At 39.7% G+C, this 12554-nt stretch overlaps 1 protein-coding gene across 3 annotated transcripts in view; it reads right to left on the reverse strand.

The window, feature by feature from the left end:
• The window catches only part of LOC116861539 (Golgi pH regulator), a 56466-nt gene that overhangs the window by 16349 nt on the left and 27563 nt on the right, over positions 1–12554 (reverse strand). For 2 of the 3 annotated variants that reach the window (XM_032848185.1, XM_032848183.1), the window contains exons 8-9: positions 3603–3712; positions 762–871 (exon numbers count right to left, since the gene is read on the reverse strand). In XM_032848185.1, coding sequence (XP_032704076.1) covers positions 762–871; positions 3603–3712 — 220 coding nt within the window. The remainder of the gene's footprint in view (positions 1–761; positions 872–3602; positions 3713–12554) is intronic. The other variant, XM_032848184.1, reaches the window with a different exon arrangement.

Below are 12554 nucleotides of genomic sequence, written 5' to 3' on the forward strand. Positions count from 1 at the left end.
AGTAGAGGAATTTATGCTCAGGTCTGTCTTCAAAGCCCATGTTAATCTCTATCCTATATGGCTATTCCTATGAAGTGATCCTTGAAAAGGATAAAAATAGTCTGAATGAACTTAACTAATAGATTTTGCATATTTAAGTTATATTGCATTTTAGATATAAAGCTACTTCTTATAGTTAGGTCACTTCTTGATCTGGATCCTTTCCTTTTTTTTTTTTTAAGAGAGAGAAAAAAAACCTGGCTGGTGGGGGGTGGAGGGGCAGAGGGATAGAGAGAAGCTTAAGCAGGCTCTACAACCAGTGCAGAGCCTGATGCAGGGATGAATCTCAAGACATTGAGATCATAACCTGAGCCAAAATCAAGAGTTGGACACTCAACTAACTGAGCCACCCAGGTGCCCCTTAATCTGGATCTTTTAAAACACAGCTAGATCATGGCATTGCTCTTAAAATATCACTAATTTATAAGAAATAAAACGCAATCAGAGGAGCTACCATCTTGACCCTGAATCAGTAGGAAGTGGTGTGTGCCACTTTCTGAAGTTGAAAAACCTCTTGATTATCCTACTAATTTCTATTATTGAGTGTTCCAGTATGAATTTTGCTGGGGGTTGGAGCAATGTCAAAAAGGATACAGACTCCTAATGCTTCATGGCTGATACTGGAGCTGTGAGGTCACTCTCACACTGCTTGACCATAGAGGACACTAAAAAGCTATTTAGTCTTGTTCTTTCTTCTGGTTAAAAACTGGTAAAAATCATACTTTTGTTTCTTTGCCTTGTACCTTGGTAGCATATAGATCAGCTGTTTCCAGAAAAAGCTGCCTGCTTAGTTCTTCCAAAGCGTCCACTTCCTGTTGAATAAGAGTAAGATCTGGCACAAAATGGGCATCAAGGCTTAAAACACATAGAAGTTTCAAGAAATAGTAATGAAGAAAGCATATGCTTTTGGTTTTTCCTACAGTAGATCTTAGGAACTGCCTATATATTCAATTTCCTGCTTCATGGACAACAGTACTCCTTTAGAGCAATTTTCCCAACCTCCAACACAGGTGTGTAAAAGTTTCTCCATTATCAAACAAATACCACTCAGTTTCTCACTAGTTCAAGTGGCTCAGACAGATGGCTTTGTTCACTGTTGCTTTTCTTTGATCAGTTAAGGTCAAATATAATTTTGAAATCTCAAATAGTTACACAGTAAAACACCTATAATACAATATAATTTCCCCCTTATCTGAATAAATGTAACATTAGGAAAGGGAACTAATACTACTGAGTTCCAATACAGGCTGGGATTTATAAATATGACTTTTTAGTTCTTTATAGACATTATCTTCTATTATACTCCCAACAGTCTCATGAGATAGGTATTATTATCCATTTTGCAGATAAGGAAAGCAAAGCTCAGAGAGTCCAGTAACTTGCTCAAAGTCATGCAGCTAACAGGTGTGGATGCAAAGTCAGATCTGCTCTCCTCCAAGGCCTGTTCTTTCCATTACACTATGCTACTTTCCAAGAACTTACTGAGGTCCTATTAGTTTCTCCATTTAGGAGACAGGGCCTCAGAGAAGTGAAATAATCCTGATACTTTTGCTGAGTTGACTTACTGTCATAAAGACAGTTTAAACCTAAAATTTGGCTTTTATGGACGTTTAAGTAACAAAAATAGTGAAGACAACCCAAGCTGGAAGATTCACTTTGATCCAAATCCTCCCTACTCTGATTTTTCTCACTATATGGATACCTCATTCTGTGGTACTCCATAGATTTTTTTTTTTTTTAAACAAATTGGAGGTTGTGGCAATCCTGCGTTGGGCAAGTCTAGTGGTGCCATATATGTCTCTGTGTCACATTTTGATAGTTCTCACCTTATTTCAAACTTTTTCATCATCATCATTATTATTATTATTATTATATTTTTTAATGGGGATTTGTGATCAGTAATTACCACTCACTGGAAGTTCAGATGATGGTTAGCCTTTTTTATACACTTTTTAAAAAAGAATGCTCTTATACACTCAATAGGATACAGCATAAATATAAGTTCTATATGTACTGGGAAACCAAAGTATCCATCTGACTCCCTTCAATGTGATAGCCACTTTTTGTGATGTTCTGGAACCAAAACTGTAACATCTCTGGGGTATGCCTATAGTACTCAAATTACTGAGTGTCCTTCTGCTCCTTCCTCAATAAGGAAGGCTGCTATTCTCATGGTTCAGGCAGTCAAACAACAGGTTTTAACTAGTTCCATGTCTGCCTCTCCTGTAATTAGACAGTCAGCTTCTTGAGAAAAAAAGAGTATACTCTGTTCATCATTTTATCCCTTAGGACTCTGCCTGGAAATGGGAGATGTGAAATAAATGTTTCTAGATTAAATGAATTCAATGTAATCCTTTCTTTCCTCTCTCATGGTCATGTCACCCTGCCTTTCTTTGCTCTAAATCTTACCTACATTTGACACCAGAAAGATATGCCACAATTTATAGCAAGAACCGAATACATCCTTTTCCTAGAGTTGAAGCAAAAGGGAATTTGTACTTCCACAGGCAGGGGAAGGAAGCAAGCAGGAATATGCTATCTCCTCCAGGTGCCCCAAGTTTTGACTTAATAGCCCGGTAGCCACAAAGAGATGTTGTTTCTCAATTTGGATATCAGTTTAACACTGCAACCAGCTGGGCCAAGAACAATCTTTAACCCAATCTCCCTAATTCTTTTTTTTTTTTTTTAATAAAGATTTTATTTATTTATTTGACAGACAGAGATCACGAGTAGGCAGAGAGGCAGGCGGGGGGTGGGGGGGAAGCAGGCTCCCTGCTGAGCAGAGAGCCCGACTCGGGGCTCGATCCCAGAACCCTGGGATCATGACCTGAGCCGAAGGCAGACGCTTTAACCCACTGAGCCACCCAGGCGCCCCTCTCCCTAATTCTTTAAACCTAAAGTCACTGAAGATACAGCGCTGCTTAAAATTTGTTTAGAAATACTTACTGAGGGGCACCTGGGTGGCTCAGTGGGTTAAGCCTCTGCCTTCTGCTCAGGTCATGATCTTAAGGTCCTGGGATTGAGCCCTGCATCGGGCTCTCTGCTCATCGGGGAGCCTGCTTCCCCCTCTCTCTCTGCCTGCTGCTCTGCCTACTTCTGATCCCTCTCTGTCACATAAATAAGATCTTTAAAAAAAAAAAAAAAATACTGACCGCTTTAGAAATAGGCCCTTACCATCCCATACATATACAAGCCATCCATTTTAGGAAGCCATTGTGTTTTATGCTGCTTGTTCAGACCCGGGAAATAGAAGAGTGTAGTGGAAAGAACTAAGAGGAGGTCCTGTCTTTGCCACAAACCACAGTGTGAGTTAACCTCTCTGGGTCTGTTTTCTCATCTGTAAAATGGAAAGAGTGACTTTTAGGACTTCAGCTCAAAGACAATGGTTTTATGATCTTTTAGAGGTGTTGGAAAGATGACTCCGTATTTCCTAAGCCTAGCCCTGGCCAGCTGGACTCTGATGTAGTCAAGTACCGTAGGAGAGACCATCCCAATACTACTTTTTTCTTCTGGCCTTTGGTTCAGAGTTGAGAAAAAGAATCAAACAGAATGATAAAGGATACTTTCACTTCCTGGTGCTGAAGTGGTAACACTTTTTATCATTCCCCAGAATCCCGATGGTTTGTTATGCACCTCCCCCTTCTGGAACATAGTTCTCCGTGTCATTGCCATCCTGAAATGAAAGAAAAGATAAAACCTCAGCAAGGGAGCTTGGAGCCTCATGGTCTGTTCTCATCCACCTTCTAGTCTCATAAGTGCCCCTTTCCTTTGCTGAGCTGTTCAGGAAAGAATGCAAACTCTGGAGTCTCGCTTTTCTACTGTTTACAACCGAAGGGCTACTATACACTCCCAAGAAGCAATGTGGCCTAGGCAAAGGAGCACAGAGTTTGGAGAAGACAGTAAATGTGGAGACTGGTTCTAACTGAGAAGCTGTGAGACTTCAGAGTTTCTATTTATTCATCTCTGGTAGGTGTGAAGATTACTGAAATCATATATAAGAATTCTTGTTATCAACTAAAAGGCACTACACATATATTAATAATTATTACTGTTATCATTTAAGGACAAAATAGTCAACACACCTAAAGGACCAGATTCAGGATAGGAACTAAAAAAGTTTTTCCTTCCTTTTCAAAAGCAGACCAAAGAAAAACAACAACAAAAAACCCCAGCAAGATCACATAAACCTACCCTCTTCTAAAACATCATTCTCTAACTCTAATCCCCCCCAACTACTGAATAAGTCAAGAAGAAACGTACTACTATTCCTTCCTCTTGTCCTCTCAGTTCTATGGAGAACTCACCGCCTCAGCAGCAGATGCTGGCATGTTCCAGCCTACCACAATGGTGTTAAGAACAGGGTCCTTGCAAGGAAAAGGAAGATCACTTGTACATAACAGTTACTTGAAGGGTATAACGGGCCAAGTCCTTCCAGTTTAAAATAAACCAGGTTAGGTGTAACAGAGATAGAGTAGTAGGACTAAAGAAAAGTTGAAAAGAAGATGGAGATTTTTGGGTGACAAGAGACAAAAGTGGTAAGGAGGAAGAAATGGCATTAATATTTACAGTTGGAACCAACACAAAATGGTACCAGTGGTACCAAACAGTATTTCTATAGACTAATTCTTTTTTTTTTTTTTTAAGATTTTATTTATTTATTTGACAGAGATCATAAGTAGGCAGAGAGGCAGGTAGAGAGAGGGGGAAGCAGACTCCCTGCTGAGCAGAGAGCCCGATGCGGGGCTCGATCCCAGGACCCTGAGACCATGACCTGAGCTGAAGGCAGAGGCTTAAATCACTGAGCCACCCAGGCGCCCCTCTATGGACTAATTCTTTAAGCCACTGGTTAAAACAATATTAAGAAGAAGAACATTAGGTGTATTGGGCCATGCTGACTTAACTGTTTCCTCCCCTAAATGACCTCTGCCTGAATACAGAGTGAATAAAATATAGCTCCAAGCTTTAGCTCTTCTTTAATTACATACGTTCACTGTAACTCAGCATTATTGGAAGATGTAATTAGCAACCAAGAAGAGGCTCAGACCTAGGGAGATTTTTGACTTGGCAGGACTCCTAACCCTTAGTTTTCCCATTTTCATTGGTGGAAAAGCTGGAACAAGTATATGAAGAGGGAAGAGGTTCTATCTCACTCATTTAAAAGTTCACTTCAGTTTAGTATGCTGGAATAAAGGACAGGCCTTGGAGAGAGAGGACACACAGAGAGCCATTTCTATTATCCTCAGTTTTCATGTCTCGGTACAACAAACACAACAACTGTGGAGTGGAAATGGCTGACTTTCTAAAGGTGACTGACATGTTATCATGGCTCCATAACAGGCAGAGAGAGAGGAATAACCACAAGAAGAAGTGAAGGTTGTCTGCACACAGCAAGCATGACCTTGTTTTAAACAACTTACTTTCACTTTTTATCACTTAGCTATAAATCAGGTTTGCTCTTATCAAGTTAGTTGCAGATGAACAATAAGTATATATTTTCAAAAGAAATAGTAACAATATCAAACTTCCTGAGATGTGGTAAAAAAGGAAAAAAAACAGTATGAGATACTAGCGAAGTCACTAAGTTTTATACTGAACTTTTGTCACTATCATCACCAACACAACTGTGAGCATCACCCCTATTGCTTCTTTATAACAAGGGTAGTCCAGATCAGGAAATTATCTCTTCATTACTAGCTGAACGCCATTAAAAAACCCATAGTCTGGAAAAACACATGCACCCGGCTGAGGTTTAGTGGTAGATTTCAAGTCAAGAATTTGCAAAAGGTCTACTGTGGTTTAAATATGCCATTCTGCGGTTTTCTGATGGAAACCAGAAAGATGGGAATTCAGCAATTGCTTTTTTAATTAAACATTTTGAGATAACTGGAGATTCGCACGTGGTTATAAAAAAATAGATCTCAATTACCCTTCACCCAGCTTTTCCCAATGGAAACATCTTGCAAATTTATAGTACAGTATCATACCCAGGGTACTGACACTGATAAGAGTCAAGATACAGAACATTTCCGTCACTACAAGAATCCTTCATGTTGCCTTTGTGTAGCCCACTTCCCTCCTCTCAACTCCAACTCCTCTTTAATTACCCAGCAACCACAAATTTGTTTTCCATTTCCATTTTGTCATTTCAAAAATGTTACACAAATAGAATCAGATAGTATGTACCTTTGTGTATTGGCTTTTTTCACTCAGCCTAATTTTCTGGAGAGTCACGTGGGCTGTTTTATGGACAGTTCATTCCTTCTGGTTCCTTAGTAGTATTCTGTGGTATGGATGTGCCACACTTCGTTTAACTATTCATTCATTAAAAGATATCTAGCTTATTTCCATTTTTGGCTACTATGAATAACACTGCTATACACATCAGCGTACAAGTTTTGTGTGAGCGTAAGTCTTCATTTCTTTGGCATAAATGCCCAGAGATGCAATTCACTGGGCTGTGTGGTAGTTGCATGTTTAGTTTTTAAAGAAATGGCTAAATGTGATCCAGAATTACTATTACGACATGTATGAGTGATCCAGTGTCTCTGCATCCTTACTAGAATTTGGTGTCACTAATTTATTTTAGCTGTTCTAATACATGGTTATCTTGTGGTTTTAATTGCATTTCTCTAATGGCTTATGATGTTAAAACATCTTTTCATGTACTAAATTGCCATCTGTATATGCTCTACAATGAAATATCTGCATGTCTCTTGCCAATTTTTTTTTTTTTTTTTAGATTTTATTTATTTGACACACACAGAGAGAGCGGGAGACAGCGAGCGTAAGTGGGGGAGCGGAAGGCAGGGGGAGAAGCAGGCTCCCCACTAAGCAAGGCGTCCAGTGCGGGACTCCATCCCAGGACCCTGGGATCAGGACCTGAGCTGAAGGCAGATGCTTAACTGGCTGAGCCAGCCAGGCTCATTTTTTAATTGGACTTTTTATGTTTTTTAATTCTGTTTTGAAAGTTTTTTATTTTAGTAGTCCCCCACCCCCTCCCAGATATGTGGTTTGCAAGTTTTTCTCCCAGTCTGTAATTTGTCTTTTCATCCTCTGAGCAATGTCTTTCCCAGAGCAGAATTTTTTAGTTTGGATGAAATCCAACTTATTAATTTTTCCTTTTATAAAGTACGCTTTTGGTGTCAAGTCTAAGAACACTGCCTACCCCTAGATCCCTCCTATGATTTCCTACATTTTTCCCCCCTAAGTTGTAGAGTTTTATAGTTTGAGTTAATTTTTGTCTAAGATGAGAGCTTTATATTGAGATTCATTTAAAAAAAAAAAAAATCTACGGATGTCAAATTGCTCCAGCATCATTTGTTCAAAAAGTTACCTTATCTTTCTGAAGTTCTCTTGTATCTTTGTAAAAAATTAGTTGGGCATACTTGTGTTGGTCTGAATTTTATACTCTGTTCCATTGATATGTCTATACCTTTGCCAATATCACATAGTTTTGATTAGTACAGCAATATAGTAAGTTTTGAAATCAGACTGAGTCTTTCCATTTTATTCTTTTTCAAAATTGTTTTAGCTATTCTAGTACTTTTGTCTTTCTATATATTAGAATAATTTTGTGTAGATCTACAAAAAATCTTGTTGGGACATATGTGAAACCTGTGTGTCAATGTAGAGAGAATCAACATCTCCTCTATTTTGAGCCTTCCAATTGATAAACTTGTTACAACTATTTAGATACTTGGTTTCTTTCATAAAGTTTGCCGCATGTAAGTCCTGTATATGTTTTGTTAGACTTATACCTTTCATTTTTACAATGATTGTAATTGGCATGGCATTGCAGTTGATATTGTATCTAATTACCATAAAGAAATACAGCTTATCTCTGTACGTTTATTTTGTACCTTGCAACATTGTTAAACAACAATTAGCTTGCATGGTTTCCCTGTATGTACATTTCCCTGTATGTATATTCCTTCTCTTGCTGCTTTTAAAACTTTTTGTCTTCCTCTTTTATCAATTTGACCATATGAACTCCGCGTAGTTTTGTAAAGAACTCGGGGTTCTTTAGGCTTTTTGGATCTGTAAATTAACATTTTCCACCAAATTTGGGAAATTTCCGGCCATTATTTCTTTAAATACTTTTTTGCCTCTTTCTCACTCTTTAGGACTCACAACTCCATGTTGAACTGTTTGATATTGTTTTATACTGAGACACTATGCATTTTTTCCAGTCTTTTCTCTCTCTGTTCTTCAAACTGAGTAATTTCTATTGATCTGTCTTCAACTTGAATCATTTTTCTGCTATCTCAATTTCTGTTAAACCATTTAGTAAAATTTTCATTTCAGTTACGGTACTTTTTTTTTTTTTTTTAAAGATTTTATTTATTTGACAGAGATCCTAAGTAGGCAGAGAGGCAGGCAGAGAGAGAGAGCGGGGGGGGGGGGGAAGCAGGCTCCCTGCTGAGCAGAGAGCCCGATGTGGAGCTCGATCCCAGGACTCCGAGATCATGACCTGGGCTGAAGGCAGAGGCTTTAACCCACCAAGCCACCCAGGCGCCCCTCAGTTACCGTAATTTTTAACTTTTGAATTTCTTTTTGTTTTCTTTTAAAAATACAGTTTCCATTTTTCTTTTGGGATCCTTTATTCACTAATATTATGCTTACCTTCATTTCTTAGAATTTATAATAGCTGCTTTTAAGTCTGTTTGCTAAATCTATTATCTGGGCTCACTTTAAGTGTCAATTAACTGCTTTTTATCTTGAATATGGATTGCATGCCCCCATTTTTTGGTATGTAAGTTTTAGCTAAAAACTTAACACCATATATATTATGTTGCAGTGCTTTGAAGTCTGTTTTGTTTTTCTCAGGATTTTTGTTGTTGTTGTTCTATTAAGCAGTTAAATTCCCTGGGTTCAAATTGTGAAACTGTCATATCTACTACATGCAGCAACTAATGTCTTTGCTTAGTTTTTCAGCATCCAGAGGCTCTCTTTTTGGCCTGACTCTGATGGTCTCTGTTGACCACAGACCATCTTATGCTCAGCAAAGAATGTGAACAGATTTTATAGTCAGATTTTAAGGTTTATCCTTTCTCTGGTCTTTTTGTTTCTAGCAGTCTCTCAAAATTTCTAAATGCTTTGCCAGTTCTCAGTTCTACCTTGTGACACCTCAAGCCAGTAAGAATATTACTTTCTGTCATTTGAGCTCTATGCCATCTTACACATAGTTCAGGCAATGCACTCAACCAAAGGCACAACACACTTGCAAATAATAGTAAGAAGCAGTTATGTCTTTCAAGGGTACACCCCCTTCTTGTTTCTCCCTACTTTTTCTCAGGTTCTCTGGTATTTACTTTGCAAATGCATTGTTTAGTGATGAGGGTATCCAGACAGTTTATACTTAGATTCTATTATCTTAGTACTTCTGCATCTCTTTTGTCTCCAAAACTTCACTTCAAAGTTCAAATCAGAGTAACTGGAAATTTATCAGTCTGAGTGGGTGCTAGGAGAGCCAGCAGTGGTTAAAGAGCAACTCTAGAAAAGAAAGCCACAAACATAAAGTAATCTGATACTCTTCTCAAAATTTTATCTCTCTGTTCATTTTCCAGTGCATTTGAATATTATTATTATTATTTATTATTATTATTATTTACAATTTTTCCAGTTTTTATGGTTTTCTGTCAAAGGAATTAGTTAAACTCTTGGCAGTGCCATACTTTGAGGGCAGTTGTGGCTGGTTCTAAAGTTTTACCAGTGAATGTATTTTTTTTCTCTATCCCTACAAATTTTCAAAAGAAAATTTTGAAAAAATTTTTGAAAAAAAAAAAAAAAACCAACTAGAGAGTAAAGGTTAAGATTTTTTCTTCATAGTAATAGCTTGCATTAAACTTTTACATGCTGTAATACTCTAGTTTTTGTGTAATCCACAAACTGAAAATTATAAATTCAGAATTTATGGGCTGAAAGGAATCCTAGAGACCCTTTAGTTAACCCCATCATTCTATGAGGAAACTAAGACCGTCAAGATGTGCCCAAGATCACTTAACATGCTTACTATAAAGTGATTGTCTAGGGGCGCCTGGGTGGCTCAATGGGTTGGGACTCTGCCTTCAGCTCAGGTCACAATCTCAAGTGTCCTGGGATCGAGCCCCACGTCAAGGCTCTCTGCTCAGCAGGGAGCCTGCTTCTTCTCTCTGCCTGCCTCTTTGCCTACTTGGGATCTCTTTGTCAAATAAATAGGTAAAATCTTAAAAAAAAATAAATAAAATAAATAAAGTGATTGTCTAGTTTAAGTTCTTTTCCTTATACCATAGTGTAGTTACATAGCTGTATTTTCTATCTTCCACAGGACCACGATTTCAAAATTGTATTAATATTGTTTGTGAATACAGGCTATATTCCAGCTATATCAAAGATTACCAAAATAAAAGCTTTAATATCTAAGTCAACAGAAAAACAAAACAATGTAACAGATGACTTAACTCTCTCAGCCTGAAAAAAAGCTGAAGGTTCTGACCACTAAACCAGCATGTTCATACTAACTGAACTAGGTTTTTGAGGAAGGTTTTTTTTTTTTTTTTTAAGATTTTATTTATTTATTTGACAGAGAGAGATCACAAGTAGGCAGAGAGGCAGGCAGAGAGAGAGGAGGAAGCAGGCTCCCTGCTGAGCAGAGAGCCCGATGCGGGACTCGATCCCAGGACCCTGAGATCATGACCTGAGCCGAAGGCAGCGGCTTAACCCACTGAGCCACCCAGGCGCCCCTTGAGGAAGGTTTTTTAAATACTATAAACCTCATCTTCTCTTTAGTGTTTCAAGTGAGAACGCAGTGTGCTACTTTCTTGCAATTTTCAACCATTAACTCTTGTACATAACAGATGTTACTTTTCTTGCATGACATCTCACTATGGCCCTCTGCTGTTAAATTAAAAAATGGTTTTCTGGCCACTACTCCCCAACTATCAGCCTTTGTGAAAACAGTTTTTCTAGTATGAATCCCAAGGGTCCCAGTGTTGTCATGTTAGCTGCCTGTCTGTCCTATTAGCTCCACTGCTGTGCTAATTAGGCCAAGTTGGAAGGCGGACTCTTCTGAGAGCCACTCAAATTAATAAGATCTACTGCAGGACCACAACCATCCCAGATTCCGACTAGACAGAACCTCTAGGGATACATGTATGGCTCAAGGCCAATTCCTAACCATGGGAAAGGAATTCCTAACCACTATGATGGAACGGCTTAAAAGAACACATCCAAGGAAAAGGCTGAAGATGGTGATGTAGGAAGACTCTGAACTTACCTCTGCTGCAGACACATCAAATCTACACCTATTTATAGAGCAATTCCTCCTGAAGAATAACTGAGGGCTGACTAAACAGCTTCTGTATAACAAAAGATAGACCACATAGAGAACAATAAAACAGACGGAAACTCAAAGGGAACCCCTCCACCCCCAATGCTGTGAAATGCAGGGCTGGGGAGAATGGGCAGGCGGAAAGAATAATACTGAAGGATCATGAGCAGATTTGTCTGCTCTGAGGCACAGAAAAAAAGCTGTGGTTTAGAATAGCAAATAGAATATAAAGGAACCAGCTCTAGAACCCTATCAGACAGCAGAGGAACTGCTGAAACTCCCTTCAGGTGGAACGGGCTGGCAAGCACCATAGTTTATGTTTCCCCTCCACCTTGACAGTATAGATAGGAGCAGGGGCTGGGCACACTAGTCAGATTACCATCTCAGTGGGCCCCTAGACCACATCATCTCCAGCTGTCCCACCAAGGGAGGCTCAAAACCATGCACACTGGGACACCCTGTGTCCACCCATCTTACCAGGTGACACAGGTGCAAAGGTGCAAAGCACCAGGCCCACACCAGTTCAGTTGCAGATGGCTTGCTGGTGCCCCCCTGATGCAGAGCACTCTGGGACATCCTGGCTCATGGATGCTTTAGCTCTCACTCTAGCCACCCTGCCAGGGTACTCTCTGTGTGGAGCACCTTGGGAACCCCTGGCCTGTGTCTACTTCAGTGCCAGCTGTCATGCCAGGGCACTCCCTGAGTGGAGCATTCTGGCCTGTGGCAGCTTTGGCTCCAACCACCCCTTCAGGGTGCTTCCTTTGTGGAATGCCCTAAGACATCCTGGCTTGTACTCATTGCAGCTGCAGCTATTTTGCAGAGCTCTCCGCAGAGAGAGGCCCACGACATGTGCCCCTCCCCACCCCAATTTACCTTCAGCTATCCTGCTGAGGCACTCTCTGTACAGAGAGCCCCAGGACCATCCCGGACCACACCCACTTCAGCTCTGAACATCCCAGACCCAGAATGGAGTGCTTCAGGACCCCCAGCCCATGCCAGCCACAGCTCCAGTCAGTTAACCAAAATTACCAGCCACACAGTCTACACAGAGGATGACCATACACAGGGGCATTCCCTCAAGTTTAAGAGAAGTAGCTGTTCTACCAAATTGATAGAACAGGCACAGAAAGGCAAAATGAGAGAGAGGAACATGCTCCAAACTAAAGAACAAGATGAAACCTCATAAAAAGAACGGAAGGAGATAAAT

This window comes from Lontra canadensis, unplaced genomic scaffold (genome assembly GCF_010015895.1).
Source record: "Lontra canadensis isolate GAN:19392208 unplaced genomic scaffold, GSC_riverotter_1.0 scaffold200, whole genome shotgun sequence".
Classification (NCBI taxonomy): Eukaryota; Metazoa; Chordata; class Mammalia; order Carnivora; family Mustelidae; genus Lontra; species Lontra canadensis.